Below are 21961 nucleotides of genomic sequence, written 5' to 3' on the forward strand. Positions count from 1 at the left end.
AATAGTAGAAATTCGGGTTTGTTCTTTGTTAGTTCTTAACCTAAATTCTTGTAACTTTTTTGTATCATTCTTATCATAGTGGATCAGAGAGTTTCTCTCCCTCAAAATAGGTTATTTATTGATGTGGTGTTGCTTTGAATATGCATGCCGTGTTGCATCTGATCACTTAGATCTATGTCTGTTTGTTGCTCTTGCTGCTTGAGACTACATTGCTCATTGATTAAGGCTTCCTTTGCTTCGCACCTCTAAATTTTATTTGTGTGATTATTTGTTCGAATTCAAGTGAGATGGGCTAAAACAATATATTACTATAGAACTATCCTATAATTCAATCTATCTATTTTCATCAAACTCCATCAGTTGCATCACACATAAAACGTAGTCTCGCTCAACACAAGTAGTGTAGCACAGGCTTTATTAAATTTATTCACCGACCCTAACTTTAGTTGTTAATAAAAATAAAAAATTATGAAGACGTATTTAACAAATAAGAAGACGTATTTAACAAATAATACACACCACTCTGCTTCGTGTGAGCTTCGTGCAATGTTTGTTTGTCAGAAGAAAAAAAAACATTTTCTTAATACCACATGTAAAATAAAACAATCTTTGTTGCTTATACGACATTCCAAATCTGAACATCAAAGTCCTAAGTTTTTGACATTTACCCTCTTTCAATCAAAACCAGCTTCGTTACTATGTTGTTGATGAGAGTGATATTGGTACTATTGTTGCCGTTTATGCTTCTACTCCAACATGGTAGCAGCAGCACTACAACAAATGAACAAAACCATGTTTGTCCACCTTCATCTTGCAGCAAAATATCAAACATAAGTTACCCATTTAGATTAAACGATGACCCAAAACACTGCGGAGATAGCAGGTATGAACTATCTTGTGAAAATAATGTGGCAACTTTATATTTGTATTCGGGAAAATATCATGTGCAATCAATCAACTACAACAATTTCACAATCCGAGTTGCTGATCCTGGAGTCATGGAATCAAACTGCTCTTCACTTCCTCGCTATTCGTTGTCTCGATCTAATTTCTGTGATACCTACCACAACAACGAAAATACCTATAACAGCAACGAAATTTGTACAGATCCATATCATGCTGGTTCCAGTGACCGATTTTACACTGCTGGAGACCAGCTTTTTGAGCATATTGTATACCTTAACTGTAGCCATCCAGTAAGTGACAATCCTAAGTTAGTGAATACTTCTTCCTGTAACAAATGGAACTCCAAATCCAAAGGCTATTATATTTATGCTATAGCTGGTCATTTAACTGCTGAAGATTTACAAGATGGTTGTCATGTGAAATTTGTTACTTCCACTTCTTGGTCAGGTTTCAAAAGAAATCAAATTGATACTTTTATGTTGGGTTTGCAAGGAAATCAAGTAATATCATATGATGAAATACACAAGGCGTTAGTTTATGGATTTGAGATTTCATGGTTGAATCTTCCCTGTCAGTATCATTGTGAAAAGTCACATCTCTGTTATTTCGACGCAACCACAGAGAAACTTGGATGCAATGTGCACTATTGCTCCACTCTTATGGGATTTTCGGAGAGTGATAATTGTGGTAAAGATCCACCATTTGAACTTTTTTTTTATCTCATTACAAATTTTTAGTCTTCTTCTGTGAATTTTGACTACTCAACCTTCATTTGATATGTATAGTTAGACATAACTCAACCTTTTCAAAATTAACTTCTATAACGATGACTAGCCCCGTGTATAAATTATTTTTTGATCGTATATAATCATAAGCTTTATGACAAAAATAATTATATTGAAAAATAGTTGTATGGTTACAACTACAAATAAATACTAGTTAGTGACAATCATACAAAATAACTTTATTTAATTATTTAAAAATACATATTATCTAACTCTTTCCTCCTCACTTCTTTTTTTCATTTATGTGTATGCTCAAATGATGTTTATTTTTCTATGTGATGCAGGGAAATGGTCTCTGATTGTTTTATCAGCTAAAGGTAAGAATTTGATCACCTTAATTTAGCTATCTTCTTCTATACAATATATTTGTCGTCCATTATGTTCAATTATTTAGTTAGTTAAAATTATGAATGTCTTACCAAAATAATAAAAATAAAAAAATTATGAATGTTGCTTTTCTTAGTAAGAATACAATTATGAATTGTTGCTTTTTCTAAGTATCTAGATTGAGCAATTGAAACCAGGGTAAGTGATCATTAAAATCAATGCTTATTTTTTTAATTATATTTTGAAGAACCGTGTAAATATTTACACACTAAAAAATTCACACTAAAATATTAGTATCCAATATACTAAAAAGGTTTTAGAGACATTACTTAATAACATTTCTATTTAAATTACAACTGATTTTATTGATTAAGTCATTCTATTGTCACCAACTTATTCATATAAGTCAATTTTTGTTTGCAGATATCATCAAAGTTTTCTGGAATGGGCTTAAGCAAAAAGAGAAACAAGTTTACAGGAATGGTGAGTTTATTTAACTTCTTAATAAATACTAAACATTCAAATAGTTTAATTTGATCTTTTTCAGAATATCTTCTTATAATGTTAATATATGCAACATTTCTATTTACGTATGTGAATACTGTTTTGTCTTAACAATAGCAACCTTAATTGCTTCAAAAAGAGAAACAAACTTTTAAGTCATTGTAGAACGTGCCCAAATGTTGATGATATTTATATATTTTGTCTTGTTGGTACGAAATTATAGGAGGAAATGTTGACATAGGAGAAGAACCAAATTCTATCTACTATGAAGTGGTATGGGCCATTGGACATTATGTTGTACCATCAATTCTGTTGGCAAGATTTCTATTTGGGATATTATTTTTTATCTCACTACTGATATACAGATGGCGAAAAAGACATTGGTCAGTGTATGAATGTATTGAAATATATCTACAACAAAATAACCTCATGCCCATTGGATATTCATATAAACAAATTAAGAAAATGGCTAGAGGTTTCAAAGATGAATTGGGTAAAGGAGGATTTGGCATTGTTTTTAAGGGAAACCTACGTAGTGGGCCTTGTGTGGCAATCAAGATGTTGGGTAACGCAAAAGGTAATGGGCAAGACTTTGTCAATGAAGTCACAACTATTGGAAGAATACATCATTTAAATGTGGTACAATTACTTGGATTTTGTATTGAGGGATCAAAACGTGCTCTTGTTTATGAATTCATGCCTAATGGATCTCTTGATAAATTTATTTTCTCCAAAGAAGGGAGCATAAGTTTAAGCTACAACAAAATTTACGATATAGCAATTGGAATAGCTCGTGGGATTGCTTATCTACATCATGGATGTGAAATGAAGATTTTACATTTTGATATCAAGCCCCACAATATCTTGCTTGATGAGAACTTTATCCCTAAAATATCTGACTTTGGATTGGCAAAACTACATCCGATAGAGAATAGCATCATTTCAATGACTGCTGCAAGAGGTACGATTGGATATATGGCTCCTGAGTTATTCTACAAAAATATAGGGGGAGTGTCGTATAAGGCTGATGTTTATAGTTTTGGGATGCTTTTGATGGAGATGGCAAGTAAGAGGAAAAACCTGAACACCAAGGCAGAGCATTCAAGCCAACTTTATTTTCCCTTTTGGATCTATGATCAACTTGGAAAAGAAGGAGAAATAGAAATAGAAAATGTCACAGAAGAGGATATGAAAATAGTAAAGAAAATGATCATGGTCGCACTTTGGTGTATACAATTGAAGCCAAATGATCGTCCTACAATGAGTAAAGTAGTGGAGATGCTTGAAGGTGATATTGACAATCTTGAAATGCCTCCAGAGCCAACCATGTATCCAGATGAAGTAATTTCAAGAGATGAAACAACAAACTCAGACCAATCAATGTCGAGCTTCATAAGTTCTAGTGGTTATGGAGAAATCACAACTAATCCTCTAGTAGAGACTATTTCTTGACACTGCAGAAAATATATTTGTTTGAATATTAACTAGAACATCAGTACACTTGATTTTATGTAACAGTAATCTTTAATTTTCTATATAGATTTTCTACATCAGTAGTTAGAAATGATTTACTGAATTTATGGTTTATGTTTTTCCAAAAAATCTCTAGAGAATAATCATCAATTTTTTAAATCAAAATAAATTTTAAAAAGATCCAAAACAAAGTGACGCTTAGAATGTTCAACAAAGGAAAGTTATAAGAAATATATGTTGAGCTTGTGGTCCGTGTGAATATAAAAAATATATAAAATGACCTTATAGTTTAAATTATTTTCAAAAGTAAAAGATATACAATCTAATCTTTACAGATGGATAAAGACAGAAAAACACAGGGTTGATAAAGGGATGCATGTGTGAACAGTGATCAAGACTATATATTGATCAAGAATATATAATCGACGACGTCAAAAAAAGATTACCCAACCACGCTTACAAATCAAGAATATATTGTATGAAATAATAATAATCATAAACTGAATATGTGTGTGAGCATACAGTCAAAAAGAGTGGCACTCCAGCTTTGCGCGTGTGCTGTGTACACTGATCAAGCTTAGTATATTTTATTCTATCTTTTTTGATTGAGTAGGTATGTGAACTGACCCTGTTTCAAAATATAATGTGTACAGGCCAAGCATATATTTGAAGGTTCATTGATCCCTTAAATAAAAATACTTCATTAATACTATATGGTATTTTGTTTATGTGTGTTAATTAATAGCAAATATTTTATTAAGTTTATTAGCCATTAATACAATGCTATTATGTAGATGCTCACAAAAAAAAAATGGGATTATGTAGAATGATTTACTGAAAGAGGTGTGCTTTATGTTACGAATAATTCCTATTTCCTAAGACTGATTTTTACAAAAGATATTCGCCTTTAAGTGGTGGGTAAGACTTATATATAGTGATATTGACTGTTGCCATTTTTGCTTCTACTCCATCAAGGTTCCTGCAGGCTAATCCACCTTCATCTTGTGGCAAAAGGTATGAACCAGATTTTGAAAATAATGAAAGAGAACAAGAGTGCAATGGCGTGGAGCATATATCTGATCTGAAAGACATAAGTTCCGCCTTTTGCATTCGCAAGATCGAGCTTAAAGAAGACTTCAAACGAGTTGTCCAACCTCAAAGGCGACTTAACCTGATGATAATTAGTCATATCGTGCATTTAGCTTATGTTAGGTGCTGTTTTGCATTCATTTGTTATAAATTAAAGCAAGGATCATGGAACCATGACAATTCGTCCAAACCAAACAACTTTGTGGTCGTGCTATACTTTAATTTTTACAAGATGTATCAAGTGATCTCTTGAGCTGGTATTGGTACAAGAACTGTAGTACCAACCCCACACCCACCCACCCATACACACAGATATTATGACCTCAGAAGTAACCGTAGTGACCTAGAAGGATCCAGCAAACACCCTGCAAAAAAGGAATAACTTTACCACACAGTTATTTTTGCACTAGAAGAGTTAGAGTTACTAGAATCTCTAGAAAACCTTAATACTTCCTTAAAATGACCCGAACAATTAACACTCCTATCTGGTCTTTTGAAGTGGAAGTAACTTTTTCAAACAGTAGGAGCAATTTAAAGTAGAATGCTTTAAACCTCCATCCTTATCGTATTCTAGTTCTCGAATTATAACGATTTTTTCAAAAATGATAAAAGAAAATTAAACAAGGGGGAGAACAACAATACCCTAGAATACTATTTAAAATGTTTATGAAAGAGGATGAATAGTAACGTGATATTGTAAAATTGCTTTCTTGTCTCATTCATGTTTTGTAAGGTACATATATATACAATAATAATAGGTTTAGTCAAACCTATACATAAATAGAATTAATTATAAATAATTACAATAATATTATTGATTAATGACAAGAATATTCTATCACACCCCCGCAGTCGAAGCGGGAGGTTCACGGACGTTTAGACTGGTCCGGAAATCATCGAAAAGAACACGAGGTAGACCTTTGGTGAAGACGTCATCAATCTGGTGACGAGAAGGAACATGAAGGACACGTGCCTGGCCACGAGCGACCTTTTCTCGAACAAAGTGAATGTCCATCTCAATATGTTTAGTGCGTTGATGTTGTACTGGATTACCTAATCCAGAAAGATAGATGGCACTAACATTATCACAATACACCAAGGTAGCCTGAGAGAGTGGGAAATGAAGCTCCAAGAGAAGGTTGCGAATCCAACAAGATTCAGATACCACATTAGCAACACCCCTGTACTCAGCTTCTGCACTAGACCGAGAAAGTGTGGGTTGTCTCTTGGAAGACCAGGAAATGAGGTTGTCACCAAGAAACACACAATAGTCGGAGGTAGAACGACGGGTGTCAGGACATCCACCCCAATCAGCATCAGTATATGAGATGAGTTTTTCAATAGGAGATGGATAGAGATGCAAACCATAATGTAGGGTGCCCTGAACATAACGCAAGATGCGTTTGAGAGCAAGCATGTGGTCTGTGCAAGGGGCCTGCATGTGAAGACAGACCTGTTGGACAGCATAAGAGATGTCGGGATGGGTGAAAGTAAGATACTGCAAGGATCCTGCAAGACTCCGATACAAGGTGGGATCGTCGTATGGAGTGCCGGCGGAGGTACTGAGCTTCTGTTTGGTGTCAACTGGAGTAGTGGAAGGTTGCCACGAGGCCATGCCTGCTCGGGCAAGAATCTCACCAGCATAGGTACTCTGACTAAGGAATAGTCCACCGGCGTGTCTGGTCACGGCAATGCCCAAAAATTAACTCAATGGACCCAAATCCTTCATAGCAAACTTAGAGGCAATGAGTGCCATGATAGATTTTCGAAGATCATGGGAGGAGGTGAAAAGGATGATGTCATCAACATATAACAAGATGTAAGGCAAATCAGAGCCACGTTGAAAGATGAAAATGGAGTGATCTGAAGTGCTATGCTGAAATCCAATGGTGGAGACAAAGTCAGCAAACCGTTGGTACCAGGCACGAGGCGCTTATTTTACACCATAGAGTGATTTTCGCAAGCGATACACATAATCTGGGCGATCAGGATCACGGAAACCAAGTGGCTGATACATGTAAACTGTCTCATGAAGGTCACCATGTAGAAATGCATTCTAGACATCTAGCTAATGAATGGGCCATGATTTGGATAGAGCAATGGTGACAACGGTGCGAATGGTCGCCGGTTTTACAACAGGACTGAATGTCTCATCACAATCCACACCTGCAATTTAAGACCAGCCATCACCTACAAGACGAGCTTTGTAACGCTCAAAACAACCATTAGATTTCTTTTTATGATGAAAATCCACATACAGCGAATAATATTAACATCACAAGGTCATGGAACCAAATCCCACGTATTATTTCTAATAAGAGCATTAAATTCAGACTGCATTGCGGATTTCCAATTAGGGTCAGATAGGGCTAGTTTGGGATTTTTGGGAAGAGGGGAGATGGTCGGATCATCAATGGTAACAGAAAGGTTAAAAAGCTTTCTAGGTTTGTAGATACCCCGCATGCTACGGGTGGCCATTGTTCAAGTGGGAGGTGCAGGTTGGGCTAATGGTGTAAGCGATGGGGAGGTATCAGGTGTATGCGGTCCGGTCGGTGAGGTAGAAGGAGGGTCAGGTATAGGAGGTGGCGGACTGGGAAGGTCATTGGGAAGAGGTTTCAAGGTGGGATTGCTCCATTGATGGATAATAGATGGGTGTAGGTCATCAGTAAAACAGTCATAGGAGATAAGAGGTAGGGAAGGCATGTGGGCAAAGGGAAACTGTGTCTCATCAAATATGACGTGTCGGGAAACGATGATCTTTCTGTGCGACAAATCAAAACATTTGTAACCTCTTTGATTAGTGGGATACCCTAAGAAGACACATGGGGTCGAACGTGGTTGCAGTTTGTTAATGATAGTGGATGGAAGCAAGGGATAACAAAGACAACCAAAGACACGAAGATGTGTGTAGGTGGGATCACGATGATACAAAAGTTGAGTAGGAGAATGATTTGACAAATTCTTTCGAGGAAGGATATTAAGAAGATAAGTATCCATTTGAAGGGCATGATGACAAAATGAGGGAGGAACGAACGAATGAGCGAGAAGAGTGCGAATCATGTTGTTAATGGTGCGTATTCACTACAAAAAAACGCGTTAATTCTGGCGGTTTTGTACCGGGGGTCCCTGTAAACTGCCACTATATCCGGTGTATTGCGGCAGTTTTTCTAGCCGCCGCTTTATACAGTACATTACGGCGGCTTTAACTGCCAGTAACAAAATATAATGGCACAGTTTACATTGTATATTGAGGCATTTTAGACTGCCGCTATTAGCCTTTTTAATTTTTCAGCTCCACATCATTGGCGCACTAACTTCCCTTTTTTTTTTTCCCCAATTTTTTACAAAATCCCTCCATATTTTTCTTCTTAACATAAAATAAAATATTTTATAACAAAACATAAAAACTTTCTCACCGATTCCAAACCTAACCTTTTCCATCACTACCAAAATTGAAAACACCATGCTTTTCACCTCATCCTAATCTTCAAACCTTCAATCCCTTCAATTCCTTCCATCAATCTTCGATTCCTTCCTGAATCTTCAAACCATCTTTTTCAATTGATTCCAAAACCCTCAAACACCCAAACCCGTTCGATTCCCTCAAACCTGTAGATTCCTAATCTTCAACCGATTTCAAAACCCTCAAACACCCAAACCCATCAATTCCAGCAAATCGATTCCATCTGTGGTACCTGTCGAACTCTTCTCTCAACTTGGTGAGTATGAAGTTTGCTTAATCTGAAATACCCAAACCCTCATCTTTGTATTATTCTTGATTTGATTTCAGTTTTGATTATATGATTGAAGATTTACTGCTGTTGTGAATTTGTTTTCGTTTTCGTTTTTGATTTTTTTTGTTTTTGTTTTACTGGTAGAAAAACTGAGGTTTGTGAAACTGCTGTTATTTGAGGAGGTTTGCTGTCAAATCAGGAAGATCTAGAGCTGCGACCCATCACTGTTATTTGATGAGGATATGAGTTATTTAAATTTCTTGTTTTGTTTGAGTTGTTTCTTAAAAACCAAATCAGGAATAATGAATTATTTTTTTAATAATGTTGAATGAGTTTTTTTTTTTTTTAATAATGTTGAATGGTATGGATATGAGTTGTTTGAGTTGTTTGATCTCTTAAGACCTTTTATTGTAAATCCAGTGGCCTTTATTGTCCATGGTATGAGACATGATCACTATATTATAATTTATTTAAGGGACATGATCACTATTATTATTATTATTTCTACAAAAGGGTGCTGTATTTTTATTATTATTTTTAATCTAGTGTTAATATTTGTTTAGGTTAATCTCCCATTTTTTAGTAAAATAAATGAGAAGATATGCTGTGCGTATAGGAAGTTCGTCAAATTTCGTAAAACAGAATTCCGTACCATTTAGCACCTATAAATTTTTTTAATACAAGTTTTAATAATATGATGGATTTATTTCTTAAAAAAATGATGGATTTACCTTGAACTATTGTTATGTGAGAAGGTTTGCTGCGAAATTGCTAGTACACAAAACATAGATAGCAATTAGTTTAATAAATTAATTATTTGAAGTTTCAAAGCTCTCAGTATTATTAAACAAAGATGACATGATTCTAGAACCTGTAGTTGTGTTTCATGGAATTGGATTTCATGGATTGGGATATTATTGTATATATATTACCTAGCAAGCAACACACACTTTGTGAATGGTGCTGGAACCCCCAATTGTGCCTTCGTAGGGAAGTGACGCGGTGGTAGTTTTTTGGTAGTTTGGGCCGCTGTTAGCTGCTGTTTTCTTGGTGGTATAGCGGTCTGTGCTGGCTATTTGTGAGGCCTTCAGCTGAGTCCCTTTTTTTTCCCTGCTGCCTTCGGTTCTGCCTCTTAGGGAGTTTTTGCTGAGCTAGTTTCTGTGCTGAACTGACAGCTTCTGTTGTTACAACACTTTGTTGGTTAGCTGGTGTGGTTCTTGGTGGCCGGTTCGGGTGTGACGCAGGAGTATGCTGGCATTTTATGGCTTGTATACGTCGGCCTCACAACATGTTTCCGTGGTTTTTCTTGGGGTTTTATTCTTTGTTTTGGTGTCCCGTTTAATCGCGGCATCTTATTGTATTTTTCCCTTTTACCGCGAGTCTTTTAGTGCTTCTTGCACGGACTTGTCGAGAATAATATTTGCCATTTCAAAAAAAAAAAAACACACTTTGTGAATTGATTTGCCTTTCTTTTCTGCATTGTATTGGTTTCACAATTGTTGGTCTTAATGGATATGATATCCCTGTTCTGGTTATGTATTTTTGGTTACAAGGTTGGCATTTACTGATGTTTTTTACCTCATTTTTTTTATTACTATCGTTCAATATAAAATGGAAGTGTTTTACACGAAATGGTGTTTTATTTCATATTTTTGACGATCACACACTTTGCTTTGAAAATATTGTAGCATCCTGGTAATGATGTAATTTGGAATGTGTAAACCATTATTCTGGATTTATTTTCAATCACTAAGTTTTCAAAAAATAATGAAGCATGCTTCTGTTGTAAGTGGTTTCTATAACACAAAGATTGTATTAATTTGAATATATCAACCTCAACGTGTTTAACTTTTTTTTCTCTCCTAAGGTTTCCACAAGCTCTTAGTTTCTTGCTGTTTTTTTTCAACCTTTTGTGAGAGTTAGTTTTTTCAATCGCTTTATGATCTAATCTTGAAGGTGATTGCCTTTTTAAATTGTGATGAGAGTATAGAGGATCATGCATACAATTTAATTCTTGATATGGGAGATGCATGATGTTTGTAAGTCAGGTCTATAATTTCAATCATATTCTGCCCAACGGTGGGGGACATGTGATCCACCACATTGTCATATTTGTCCATTGCCCTCTATTTTTTCATGGTGCTCATAACAGTACTATTCCTAGAGGTTTTTTGGAAAGGATCTTTAGGTTAACAACTCATGATGGTCAACATGAGTTTGGAAATTTTACTGACAGAAGTTAGGAAAATAAAATTCGCATCATAATGTTCTGGTTATTGTTTTGCCTTTCTTTCCACTGTTCTGATTTCCCTGGTCAGGTTGATTTTAGTTTCCTTGTGATTCTAATATACTTCACTTAGTTCTGTACTATACTTGTAACACTTTATTTTCTGTTTGTCTCATAGAACTGCTATAACTGTCAGCACATTAATTGCCGCTGCACCAAAATTGCCGTCTGAAATCACAAAACTGTGCAGGAGGTATGAGATGCGTTCCTTGTACCTTTACACTATCATGCTATATCTTAATTCATCATCAATGATTATTAAAATTTGGTAGTTATAAATCTTAAGATGCAATGATTTAATTTTTTTTTTTGTAGTCATGTCAATTGATAAATCATGGATTTGCAAACCACTAGGCACACCTGAATATGAAATTGGGATAATTCACTTTTTGAATTTTGCATTTGAACATCAACCTGTTGATGTACTTACAATTAAGTGTCCGTGTTCAAAATGTGGTTGCAACTATGGAGGCTCAAATGACAGCACTTGTTGGCTACATTAAAGCGAAGGAAGGTGGTTCACTGCCTCCAGAGTTAGTTGCTGCCTTATTTCCCAGTGATACACAACAGGTATAACAACTACTCAATGCATTTATGATTTTGTGCATGTGTCTTTCTGGAGTAGTACCGGCGCTACATTAAGCTTTGGAAGCATTGATATTATTTGATGATATTTTACAAAATGGATCTGAATGCTATTGGGCTAATGAAATAAATACTGCTAATTCTTTTTTTATCAATTAAATGCATTTCTTTAAGTTTTTCATCATCAATCTTTATATTCATCAATTATGAAAAATTGATTTTGGATAATACTGTCTTTCAAGCTTTTACTTTGATAATAACTTTTACTTTGCTTAGGTGGTTGAATTGGCAATAATATCTTGCTTAATATGAGTTAACAATTATAATATTTTTTTGCAGGCATCAAACTTAGGAAGTGAATCTCAAACACCTATGACATATCTAGATCATCAGATGAAAGCAATGCGCATGAGAGTCCTAATTTTAGTGACAGCAGTAGTGTAGTCATTTTCATGTTTTGAAACTTGTTATTTTGAGAATAGCTAAAGATGGTAGCAATGGTTTGTGTAACTTTATGTTTGGAGACTTGTTTATTTTGAGACTTGTTTATTTTGAGAATGGGAATTTGTATCAAACTCCACTTGAGTTGAATTATAACTATATCAATGACAATGTTCAAAATTTGTCTGTCCTTTAATTTTGTTCAAAATATAGAAATGTACAATTATATATTCCTATGAAATAATAATATTATAAATAAAATAATTTCAATTTTCTGAGCATTGTGGCATTTTTTGTCAATTGTGGCAGCTAAATGATTAAATATCAGAAGTAAATTCTGGCAGTTGGACATGCCGCTACGTGCAAAGGTCTCGGGAGTAATTTCTGGCGGTTAAAACCGCCGGTACTTTCTGCAAGTTGCGGCAGTCAAAAATGCCAGAAACACCTATTGGCTTTGTCACAATAATGTAAATAATGGCGTTTGAAATTGCCGTTATATACAATTAAATAACCGCCACTTTAAACCAAGTATAAAACGGCGGACAACATGGCGGCTACGTAAAAACTGCCGCTTTAAACATTGTGGCAGACAAAATTTCGGCATTTTTTAAAATGCCACAATTGTACATAGTGGCGGCTAAAACCGCCGGAACATACATTTTTTAGCCGCCGGAAAACACGCATTTTTTTGTAGTGATTTTACGTTTTGCTTTGCCATTTTGAGATGAAATGTGAGGACAAGAGAAACGGAAAATAAGACCATTATCAGCACAATATTTATGAAACAGTGTATTGTTGTATTCACGCCTATTATCACATTGAAAACATTTGACAGTTTGGGAAAATTGTGTGCGAATTTGATTAGAAAGTGTAGTGAACATTTCAAAAACTTGAGATTTGTGACTTATAGGGAACGTCCACAAAAAATTAGAATAATCATCCAAAAATAAAACATAATACTGATGACCAGAGGTGCTTAAAATCGATGATGTCCATAAATCACTGTGTAAAATATCAAAGGGCAATAAAGTAACATTTTTGGAAGAATCAAAGGGCAACTTAATCTGTTTGCCAAACGCACATGAATTACAAATAGTTTTAGAATTCAAATGTTCACTACTAATGAACTTATTTCTATGAAGAGACTGCAAAGTGGAAGAACTAGGATGGCCAAGACGTCTGTGCCAGAGACTAGAAGCAAGACCAGCAAAATGAGAGGGAGAGGTGATTGGGTATAGATCACCAAGGCTATTACATCTCATGAGAGGAATCCCCGTCTGAAAATCAAATACCGAGAAACCAAATGGATCAAAAGAAACAGAAACATTATTGTCAGTAGTGAGTTGTCGCACAGAAATCAAATTTTTAATAATATGTGGTGTGTGTAAGACATGGTTAAGGTCTAAGGTTTTGTGTTTGTGAGATGTAGGTATGGTTGGGTGACCAGACCCTTTAATTGGAATACCTTGTCCATTGCCAACAACCAGTTTCTGATTTAAATGACTCAAATTACAATAAGACGAGAGATTACCTTGGGATGCCGCTGTATGGGACGAAGCTCCAGTGTCCATGTACCATGTGTTGTTTGGAGGAGTGAGGGACATGGTGTGCATAGCTGCTGCAATATCAGTGGGAGTTGGTGAAGCCGTGGTAGTGTGAGCCTGAGGACGCTGGCCTAGGATGCTTGGTTGCCTCGAAGGACCGATGGGGCGATTCCACTGAGATGTAGGATAAGGGCATGGAGGCACACTCCAAGGAGGTGGGGTCCAACCCGAAGGAGACCAGGGGGTACTGAGGCTGCTGCCATGGCTGAGGCGTCCAGGAAGGACCATTAGACTGGGAACCACCGCACTGTCCACGTCCTCCGGTGCGAGTCTGATTGTTGCGGTTGCGGCCGGAACTAGAGCGGTTGTTCTGAGAACGATTGGAGCACTGCTGGGGGGAATCATCTGAGTCTCGTGGAACGGCATTGTGCAATGCAGTGGGAGAACTAGTGTTGTGCATTTTTGCCAAGCCGGATTCTTCTAAGGTGAGCACGGAGCAAGCCTGAAAAAAATGATGGCAAAGGGTTACTCTGGCGAATCAAAGTGGCAACCCCACGGTACGGCTCAGACATTCTGGACACGAGTTGAAGGACCAATCGGTGACTGCTGACTGGTGCTCCAACGTTCTTCAACTGATTAGAAAGTTGCTTAAAATATGCAGAAACATTAGGGAAATCCTCCATGCGAGTGGATGAAAAATCTTGTTTAAGGGAAACAACACGGGAGTTTTGATTGTCCTCAAAGATATCAGGCAAACGTTTCCAGGCAGCCATGGCGGTGGATCCTTTTTCCATTATGGTGGTAAGAAGATCAAAAGAGATGGTGGAATAGATCCATTGAAGAACAGTTGAATCAAGAATTGTCCACATTTCAAAAGTAGCATCAGTGCAAGCAGGTTTCTCTTTCCCGGGTTGAGGAATGATGTGGTCGATAACCTTGTGGGCACGAGCATGAACCTCAAACAATTCAACCCACATGGTGTAGTGATCCTTCTCCAATTCGAGCACAAAATGAATGCTAGTTTTGATGTTGGTGACGGCAAGGGCCGGATGAAAATCTGATTTTGCCGGAGCAGTAGCAGAGAGCGTTGAAGCGGCGGCGGATGACATGGCAGAAGCGGAAGACATGTTAACAGTGGTGAGGCGAAGTGCAGCGACTGCACACAATTGAAACAGAATCTGAAATTGTAAATGAAACAAAATCCGATGCAGCCACAAGAGTGCAGTGACAGAAACTCTAAATTGAATCACAACAGAGAAACTGGAATCGCACAAAACAAAGGAAGGGCCGGATTTGTGCAAACAGAACAGAAAAGGGGTTGACCGGAATCCGGCAAGCGGTGGGCGGCGCGGCAGTGGGCAGCGCGGCAGTGAGCCTGATTGTGGCTTGTGCGGCTTGTGTTATGGAAGAACAGGCGGCGGCAAGTGGTCACGCTGGAAATGGACGAGCTCGTGATACCATGAAAGAGGATGAATAGTAACGTGATATTGTAAAATTGCTTTCTTGTCTCATTAATGTTTTGTAAGGTACATATATATACAATAATAATAGGTTTAGTCAAACCTATACATAAATAGAATTAATTATAAATAATTACAATAATACTATTGATTAATGACAAGAATATTCTATCAGTTTATGTATTAAGGAACAACACAAATGAGTAAGACAACACTAGGAGGATCCAAATGCGTAAAGGTGAAATTTTGTAGAGGAAAATCGGTGATATGCAAGGGTGTTGATGACAATGGACAATTCACCCTTACACCAAACACATAAAGTAAAGACGTTTTGGATAGCCTCCACTTCAGCAGATGTCATTAATTTCTTACTCGACATAATTTTATCCATGTTAGAAAGGCTTTCGACAACACATTTCTCCACAATATACAGTTTTGAGGGGCCTAAATAAAAACAGAATTACCGTCGAGAAAGATCACACTGATTTGGTAACCCGGATAATATCCAAAAAACATTGTGCTTGGAGGCTTATGTACTTCCATATTCATAACATACTTGATCGGCTTATGACATGATATCCATTGGCCTATAGCCGTAATAAAGGACCAATTACCAAATAGGACCACATCGTCGCCGAGTAATGAAAGCCAAAAAAAGAGAGAACATGTGTCTACTAACTTAGAAAATGATCCATTTGGATCAAATAAACATGAGAGACCGTGGAATGGTCCTCCAAGAAGGAAGACCATGATTGAGTCCCCAACAAGCAAAAGTGAGGATCCTTGATCCTACACACACACACACACTTAACTCTATGACCTTGTACCTGACACATCGTCGAGAAGGTGACCCTGAAATGCTTTTTGCAAGAACAACAATATATAATGTCTGATAGGTCTCAAATATTATTTCCTCAAACAGAACCTGTAAGAAAACCAAAAAAATATTTCCTTCATATATAAACACTTTTTCGATCGATAATATGTTAGTATAGCGATGACAAAGCGGACAAGTTCGCTTAATTTTGTTATGCCTTGCGTATAAATCACATAAAGTAGGATGATACGAGACAAATTAGATGGCCAAATTTAAATTCCCATCCGCCCCTTGGCCATTAACTGCGTTCCAATAAGTGTTACTACATGAAAAGACCACATAATTAGAAACAATGACTTTAAAATGGAGGATCAAAACTTATTTTTCTTTTTAAAAAGGGAACCTAAAGTGTATTAAACCTCACAATATATGTTTGGCCTCTACAAACAATACTTTTTGAAAGGGTGTCATATGACTTCACACACATATTCACTTAAAATATGCAATGGTTAATCATTACACACGGCACAGTCACAAAGTGGAGTGCTCTTCTTTTGACTGTAAGTATGGTGGGTTGATCTTTTTTTGACCACATGGGTCATTTAAAATATTTTTCCATGTTAAGGAAACTTCATTAACAACCAAAGTCACAAAGAAACAATATAATATATTTTAAATATCACATATAAATAAGCAACAAAACTACAAAACAATGCAAGGAACTAGTCAATTGAAACAAACACAATGAAACAAAACACAAAGCTCACACAACTATGCCAAATTTTAATAGTAATAATAACCATTGTAACAGTATTTGCATCCAATGAATCCTTTTCTTCATCCCTACCCGGTTGTAAAAACACATGTGGAGATGTCAAAATTCCATTTCCATTTGGAATATCCAATTCATCAATACCAAATCAAGGAACCTGTTTTCTAGAGCCCAAATTTAATCTCACATGTGAAAACAACAAAAAATTAGTTTTGGGTAATTTAGAAGTTTCCAACATAAGCATCGTCGAAGGACAAATTGAAGTGTCGTTTTTTGTCTCCCGCTATTGTGGTAGCAAAAATTATAATGACTCATATTTAGACACTGCTGGGTTCAGCATATCACGCAAAGAAAACAAGTTTTTAACAGTTGGTTGTGATAGTTACAGTTATCTCAACGACATTTTTGACAACGAAATATACTCCACCGGTTGCTTAACAAGATGTTACGGTAAGCGAAACAGAATTGAAAATGGAACATGTTCTGGTATTGGTTGTTGTCAAGTTGATATTCCTCCCATGATGAGGAATATAAGTATACAATCATATGATTTTCTTAATTCCACGGAATCTTTGGGATGTAGCTATTCTTTTGTTGTTAAAAATGGATATTATAAATTTAATGTTTCTCATTTGGACAATTTTCCTTTTAAGATGCTTCCAATGATTCTTGATTGGAGTGTTGGAAGTAAAAATTGTAATGCTTCAAAGGGTGAAGATGATTATGCTTGCAATAAGAATAGTGATTGTGATGATAAGGACATTGATTTTGGTTACCGATGCAAATGTAAGGATGGTTTTGAAGGAAATCCGTATCATCCAGATGGCTGCAAAGGTAATTTAATTCATCATCTACATATAATTATTTTTTTGACAAAAATCATTATCTGAAAATTAATCTATATAGTTTAAAACAGACTTTTATGGTCCCAGAAATTATACATATATATTTTTGTCCAAGAAGTTCAACTCAACCGATATTGTTATATATATCTTTACCCATGTTTGAACTGGACCTCACAATTGTGTGTCGAGCTTCAGACGATGATTGCTAATTCGTTAAACATTGGGAAGTTTATCTTAGAACTAGTTTTTTTTGGTTACATCTTAGAACTAGTTTACATGGTCTCTATTTCATAAGAAAAAATCAAACATCATGATTTGCATATTATAATACTATAATTTCAGAAAATATTACTGTGACTATAAAATAAAAAAATAAATTTTCTCTCTTGTGAAGACTAGAATATATTTAAGAGTTTTAAATATGGAAACGAACCACACATATTTTATAGAGTTTTATTTTTAGAATCCATAATTTTGACACATCAGATTAAAGAAAATTCAGTTACACTAATATACAGTTAGAATCCATAATTACGACACATCATACTCTAGTTGGTTAACAGTGTAGATGACTTTTCTTTAATTTGTTAAAATTAAGTGATTTCATTTTTTAAATTAATTCTTCAGCCTGTTTCTCGTGAGGTCACTTGATTGTAAGATAACTCGTCAACCTTGTGGTACACGGTTACTTTTTTTTTTGTCTGATGGTACACGGTTACTTGACATTTCAATATATCTCTTTTTATATCTTCGTAAACAGCAAATAATCTCTTCATTTTTTACTTTTTTTTTTTGGGTCAAATTGTCTATAGTGGTTAAAAATTTACCTTTTCTTAAAGCTGAATAAGAGGTTGTCTGGGTTCGAACTCATTTATTGTCCCAACTAATTGAGTTAATCTCATGGGATAATGTAGTGTCCCACCTAATTTCTTACTATATCTATTTTGGATAATACATTGATTTTTTCTGTTATGTACACTTGCAGACATTGACGAATGTAAGACAGGGAATAACACATGCATAAATAAAGATCATTGTCACAACATTGATGGATATTACAAATGTTTTTGTCCGAAGGGGAAATCCGGAAATGGAACAAGGGAAGGAGGGTGTCATACACAAGATGTAGTTACCAAGGTTGTCATAGGTAAGCCTCTAAGGATATCCCAAATTTGCTTTCAATTCAAAATATATATATATATATATATATATATATATATATATATATATATATATATATATATCACTTGTTTTAAATTAAGTTGAATTAATGTAGAGTTTCATGACCGACACCAGTATAATTTTTGGTCAAATTTTCTTAACTTAAAGTCGAACTTCTAATTATCAGAATTTATTTTCTCTGAAGAATTTAAGGGTTGCGAGATAAATGTGTTAAACCAGTTAGCTTTTGATATTTAATTTGCAGAAGTGTTTCAGAATTGACTTTGATACATTTGAAATGCAGGATCAAGTGCTGGAATTATTATTCTATTTGTGGCGATTTCATCTCTATGCTTGATATACCAAAAAAGAAAACTCATGAAACTAAAGCAAAAATTTTTCCAACAAAATGGTGGTTTCATTTTGCTACAACAACTCTCTACAAGAGAAGACACATCTCAATCAGCCCAGATATTCACAGAAAAGGAACTTAAAAAAGCTACCAACAACTACGACGAAAGCTTAATCATTGGAAGAGGAGGTTTCGGTACAGTTTTCAAAGGAGTTTTACCCGATAAAAAAATCATCGCTGTCAAAAAATCCAAAATAATAGACGCAAATCAGATCGAGCAATTCATTAATGAGGTAGTTGTTCTGTCCCAAATAAATCATAGGAATGTTGTCAAACTTTTAGGGTGTTGTTTAGAAACAGAAGTTCCTTCCTTGGTCTATGAATTCGTTAGCCACGGTACACTTTTCGATTTCATACAAAATACTAAGAATAAAATAAATAATCCAACATGGGAAACACGTTTAAGGATAGCAGCAGAGACAGCTGGAGCTTTATCGTATCTACATTCATCTGCATCAATTCCAATTATCCATAGAGATGTTAAGAGCACCAATATTCTCTTGGATGACAATTACACTGCAAAAGTTTCCGATTTTGGAGCTTCAAGACTGGTTCCACTTGATCAAACCGAGATAGCAACAGTGGTACAAGGAACTCTTGGATATTTAGATCCGGAGTATATGCAAACACATAAATTAACTGAGAAAAGTGATGTTTATAGTTTTGGTGTAGTTCTTGCAGAGCTCTTAACAGGGGACAAACCTATTTCTTTCAATAGGCCTGAAGAGAAAACAAGTCTTGCTATGAACTTTCTGTCTTGTTTAAAACAAGATCGAATTTTTGAAGCTATTCAAGCTGGTATCTTGAACGATGAAAACAAGAAAGAGATTAAGGAGGTTGCTATTCTTGCAGCAAAGTGTTTGAGACTTCAAGGTGAGGAAAGACCTAGTATGAAGGAAGTGGCAATGGAGTTGGATGGTATAAGGTTAATGGAGAAGCATCCTTGGAATGATACAGACCTGAATTTTGAGGAGAGTCAACGCTTACTTCATGAGGCATCTTGTAGCATTTATAATGAAATTGGTGATAGCTATAACCTTGGATATACTGGGTATGATAGCTTAAAAGCTCATCCTTTGATTGCCATGGATGATGGAAGATGATTGTGACATGACATGTTGAAATATGTGTACTTCTATTTTTGTTTGATTGATTTTGAAATGATTTGTAATCAGATTTTATATTGTGTACGATTGACCCGTAAATTTTGTAATTTTGATTTCATAATACCCATTACATGTATGTAATTCAATAAGTCCTGGTACTGTTTTTAAGTCATGTTATTGAGGTCTCTCCTCTCAACCATGTTTTTTAAGTCATGTATGTAATTCAATAAGTCCTGGTAATGTATTCGAGTCTAGTTCTATTTAAACCAACGTAATATTAACCAAGTTGTTTGGGCTCCAGTGGCAAGGAGCTCCTTCCAAGGTCGTACCCGGGGAATACCGGGTTCGATTCCTGGGGTAACAACGCTTGGCCAGTGCGCATGCCTCTACGCACGAGTCGGATTAGTCGTCCACCTTTGGTGCGTCGAAAACCGGTGCGAAAGCAAAAAAAAAATGTATTGAAATATTGAATTGTTTTACTTGAACTTACAAGCAATGGCTTAGAAATCATTGCAACTTTAAAATGTATTGAAATATATTTACAACAAGAAAACAACTTGATGCCAAATTAGATACTCGTACAAAGAAATTAAGAAAATGGCAAAAGGTTTCAAAGAAAATTTGGGAGAAGGAGTCATGGGCACTGTGTTTAAAGGGAACCTACGTAGCGGCCCTTGTGTGGCAATCAAGATGTTGGGAAAAGCAAAAGGTAATGGGCAAGATTTTATAAATGAAGTAGCAACCATTGGAAGGACACATCATTTGAATGTGGTGCAATTAATTACTTGGATTTTGTATTGATGGATCAAAACATGCTCTTATCCATGTGTTCATGCGATATGGTTCTCTTCATAAATTTATTTTCTCTGGAGAAGGGAGTATAAACTTAAGCTACAATTAAATTTATGATATTTCAATTGGAATAGCTCGTGGGATTGCTTATCTCCACCATGGATGTTGAATGAAGATGTTACATTTTGATATCAAGCCCCACAATATCCTACTTGATGAGAATTTTATCCCTAAAATATTTGACTTTGGATTGGCAAAGCTACATCCGGTAGAGAATAGCATCGTCACAATGACCACAGCAAGAGGTACAATTGGATATATGGCTCCAGAGTTGTTCTACAATAATATTGGCGGAGTTGTCGTATAAGGCTGATGTTTATAGTTTTGGTATGCTTTTGATGGAGATGGCAAGCAAGAGGAAAAACCTTAATTCCAATGCAGAGGATTCAGACCAGATTTATTTTCCCTTTTGGATTTATGATCAACTTGAAAAAGAAGATGTCACAGAGGAGGATATGAAAATCGTAAAGAAGATGACCATTGTCGCTCTTTGGTGTATACAATTGAAGCCAAATGATTGTCCATCGATGACTAAAGTAGTGGAGATGCTTGAAGGAGATATTGAAAAGCTTGAAATGCCTTCTGAGCCTACCATGTATCCAGGTGAAGTAATTTTGAGAGATTAAACAACATATCAAACCAATATTCCATGTCGAGTGACTTCATTAGCTCTACTTGTTATCGATCTAATGGAAAAGATCAAAGATCAAATGTTAGTCCATCAAGGAGAGTCGTTGTGGTTGGGATAGAAAAGGAAGGAGAGGAAGAAAGAGAGAAACCTACTATCGAGGATGCTGAGTATGCAGGAGTTGAGTTTATTGAGGAGGAATCTGATGAGAGGGTAACTTTTGCGTTGTAGAG

At 35.8% G+C, this 21961-nt stretch overlaps 2 protein-coding genes, 1 long non-coding RNA gene and 2 pseudogenes across 3 annotated transcripts; 4 read left to right on the forward strand and 1 right to left on the reverse strand.

Annotated features, from left to right (window-relative positions):
• Positions 1–515: 515 nt before the first annotated feature.
• LOC146952968 (LEAF RUST 10 DISEASE-RESISTANCE LOCUS RECEPTOR-LIKE PROTEIN KINASE-like 2.1) lies at positions 516–4086 on the forward strand. Its single transcript, XM_085707291.1, has 4 exons — positions 516–1593; positions 1976–2008; positions 2442–2501; positions 2746–4086. The coding sequence occupies exons 1-4, from the start codon at positions 699–701 to the stop codon at positions 3972–3974; spliced, it is 2217 nt and encodes a 738-aa protein (XP_085563417.1). The 5' UTR covers positions 516–698; the 3' UTR covers positions 3975–4086.
• Positions 4087–11222: 7136 nt separating this feature from the next.
• Positions 11223–12311, forward strand: LOC146952969 (uncharacterized). Its single transcript, XR_015007973.1, has 3 exons — positions 11223–11298; positions 11421–11675; positions 12030–12311. It is a non-coding gene; the product is annotated as an uncharacterized LOC146952969 (long non-coding RNA).
• Positions 12312–13382: 1071 nt separating this feature from the next.
• LOC146952970 (uncharacterized) lies at positions 13383–14811 on the reverse strand (annotated as a pseudogene).
• A 1857-nt stretch (positions 14812–16668) lies between these two features.
• On the forward strand, positions 16669–20444 carry LOC146952971 (putative wall-associated receptor kinase-like 16). Its single transcript, XM_085707288.1, has 3 exons — positions 16669–17558; positions 18555–18716; positions 19035–20444. The coding sequence occupies exons 1-3, from the start codon at positions 16697–16699 to the stop codon at positions 20243–20245; spliced, it is 2235 nt and encodes a 744-aa protein (XP_085563414.1). The 5' UTR covers positions 16669–16696; the 3' UTR covers positions 20246–20444.
• A 2-nt stretch (positions 20445–20446) lies between these two features.
• Positions 20447–21726, forward strand: LOC146952972 (rust resistance kinase Lr10 pseudogene; annotated as a pseudogene).
• Positions 21727–21961: the final 235 nt, after the last annotated feature.

Source organism: Medicago sativa, chromosome 1 (genome assembly GCF_051527215.1).
Source record: "Medicago sativa cultivar Bolivia chromosome 1, Bolivia_mono, whole genome shotgun sequence".
NCBI lineage: Eukaryota > Viridiplantae > Streptophyta > Magnoliopsida > Fabales > Fabaceae > Medicago > Medicago sativa.

Excerpts from the sequence above, each read along its gene's own strand:
- LOC146952968 (XM_085707291.1), top strand. The coding sequence starts at position 699 with ATGTTGTTGATGAGAGTGATATTGGTACTATTGTTGCCGTTTATGCTT. Across the intron at positions 2,009-2,441 it reads GATTGTTTTATCAGCTAAAG|ATATCATCAAAGTTTTCTGG; the intron begins GTAAGAATTTGA and ends TTTTGTTTGCAG. Across the intron at positions 2,502-2,745 it reads GAAACAAGTTTACAGGAATG|GAGGAAATGTTGACATAGGA; the intron begins GTGAGTTTATTT and ends ACGAAATTATAG.
- LOC146952971 (XM_085707288.1), top strand. The coding sequence starts at position 16,697 with ATGAAACAAAACACAAAGCTCACACAACTATGCCAAATTTTAATAGTA. Across the intron at positions 17,559-18,554 it reads TCATCCAGATGGCTGCAAAG|ACATTGACGAATGTAAGACA; the intron begins GTAATTTAATTC and ends GTACACTTGCAG. Across the intron at positions 18,717-19,034 it reads AGTTACCAAGGTTGTCATAG|GATCAAGTGCTGGAATTATT; the intron begins GTAAGCCTCTAA and ends TTTGAAATGCAG.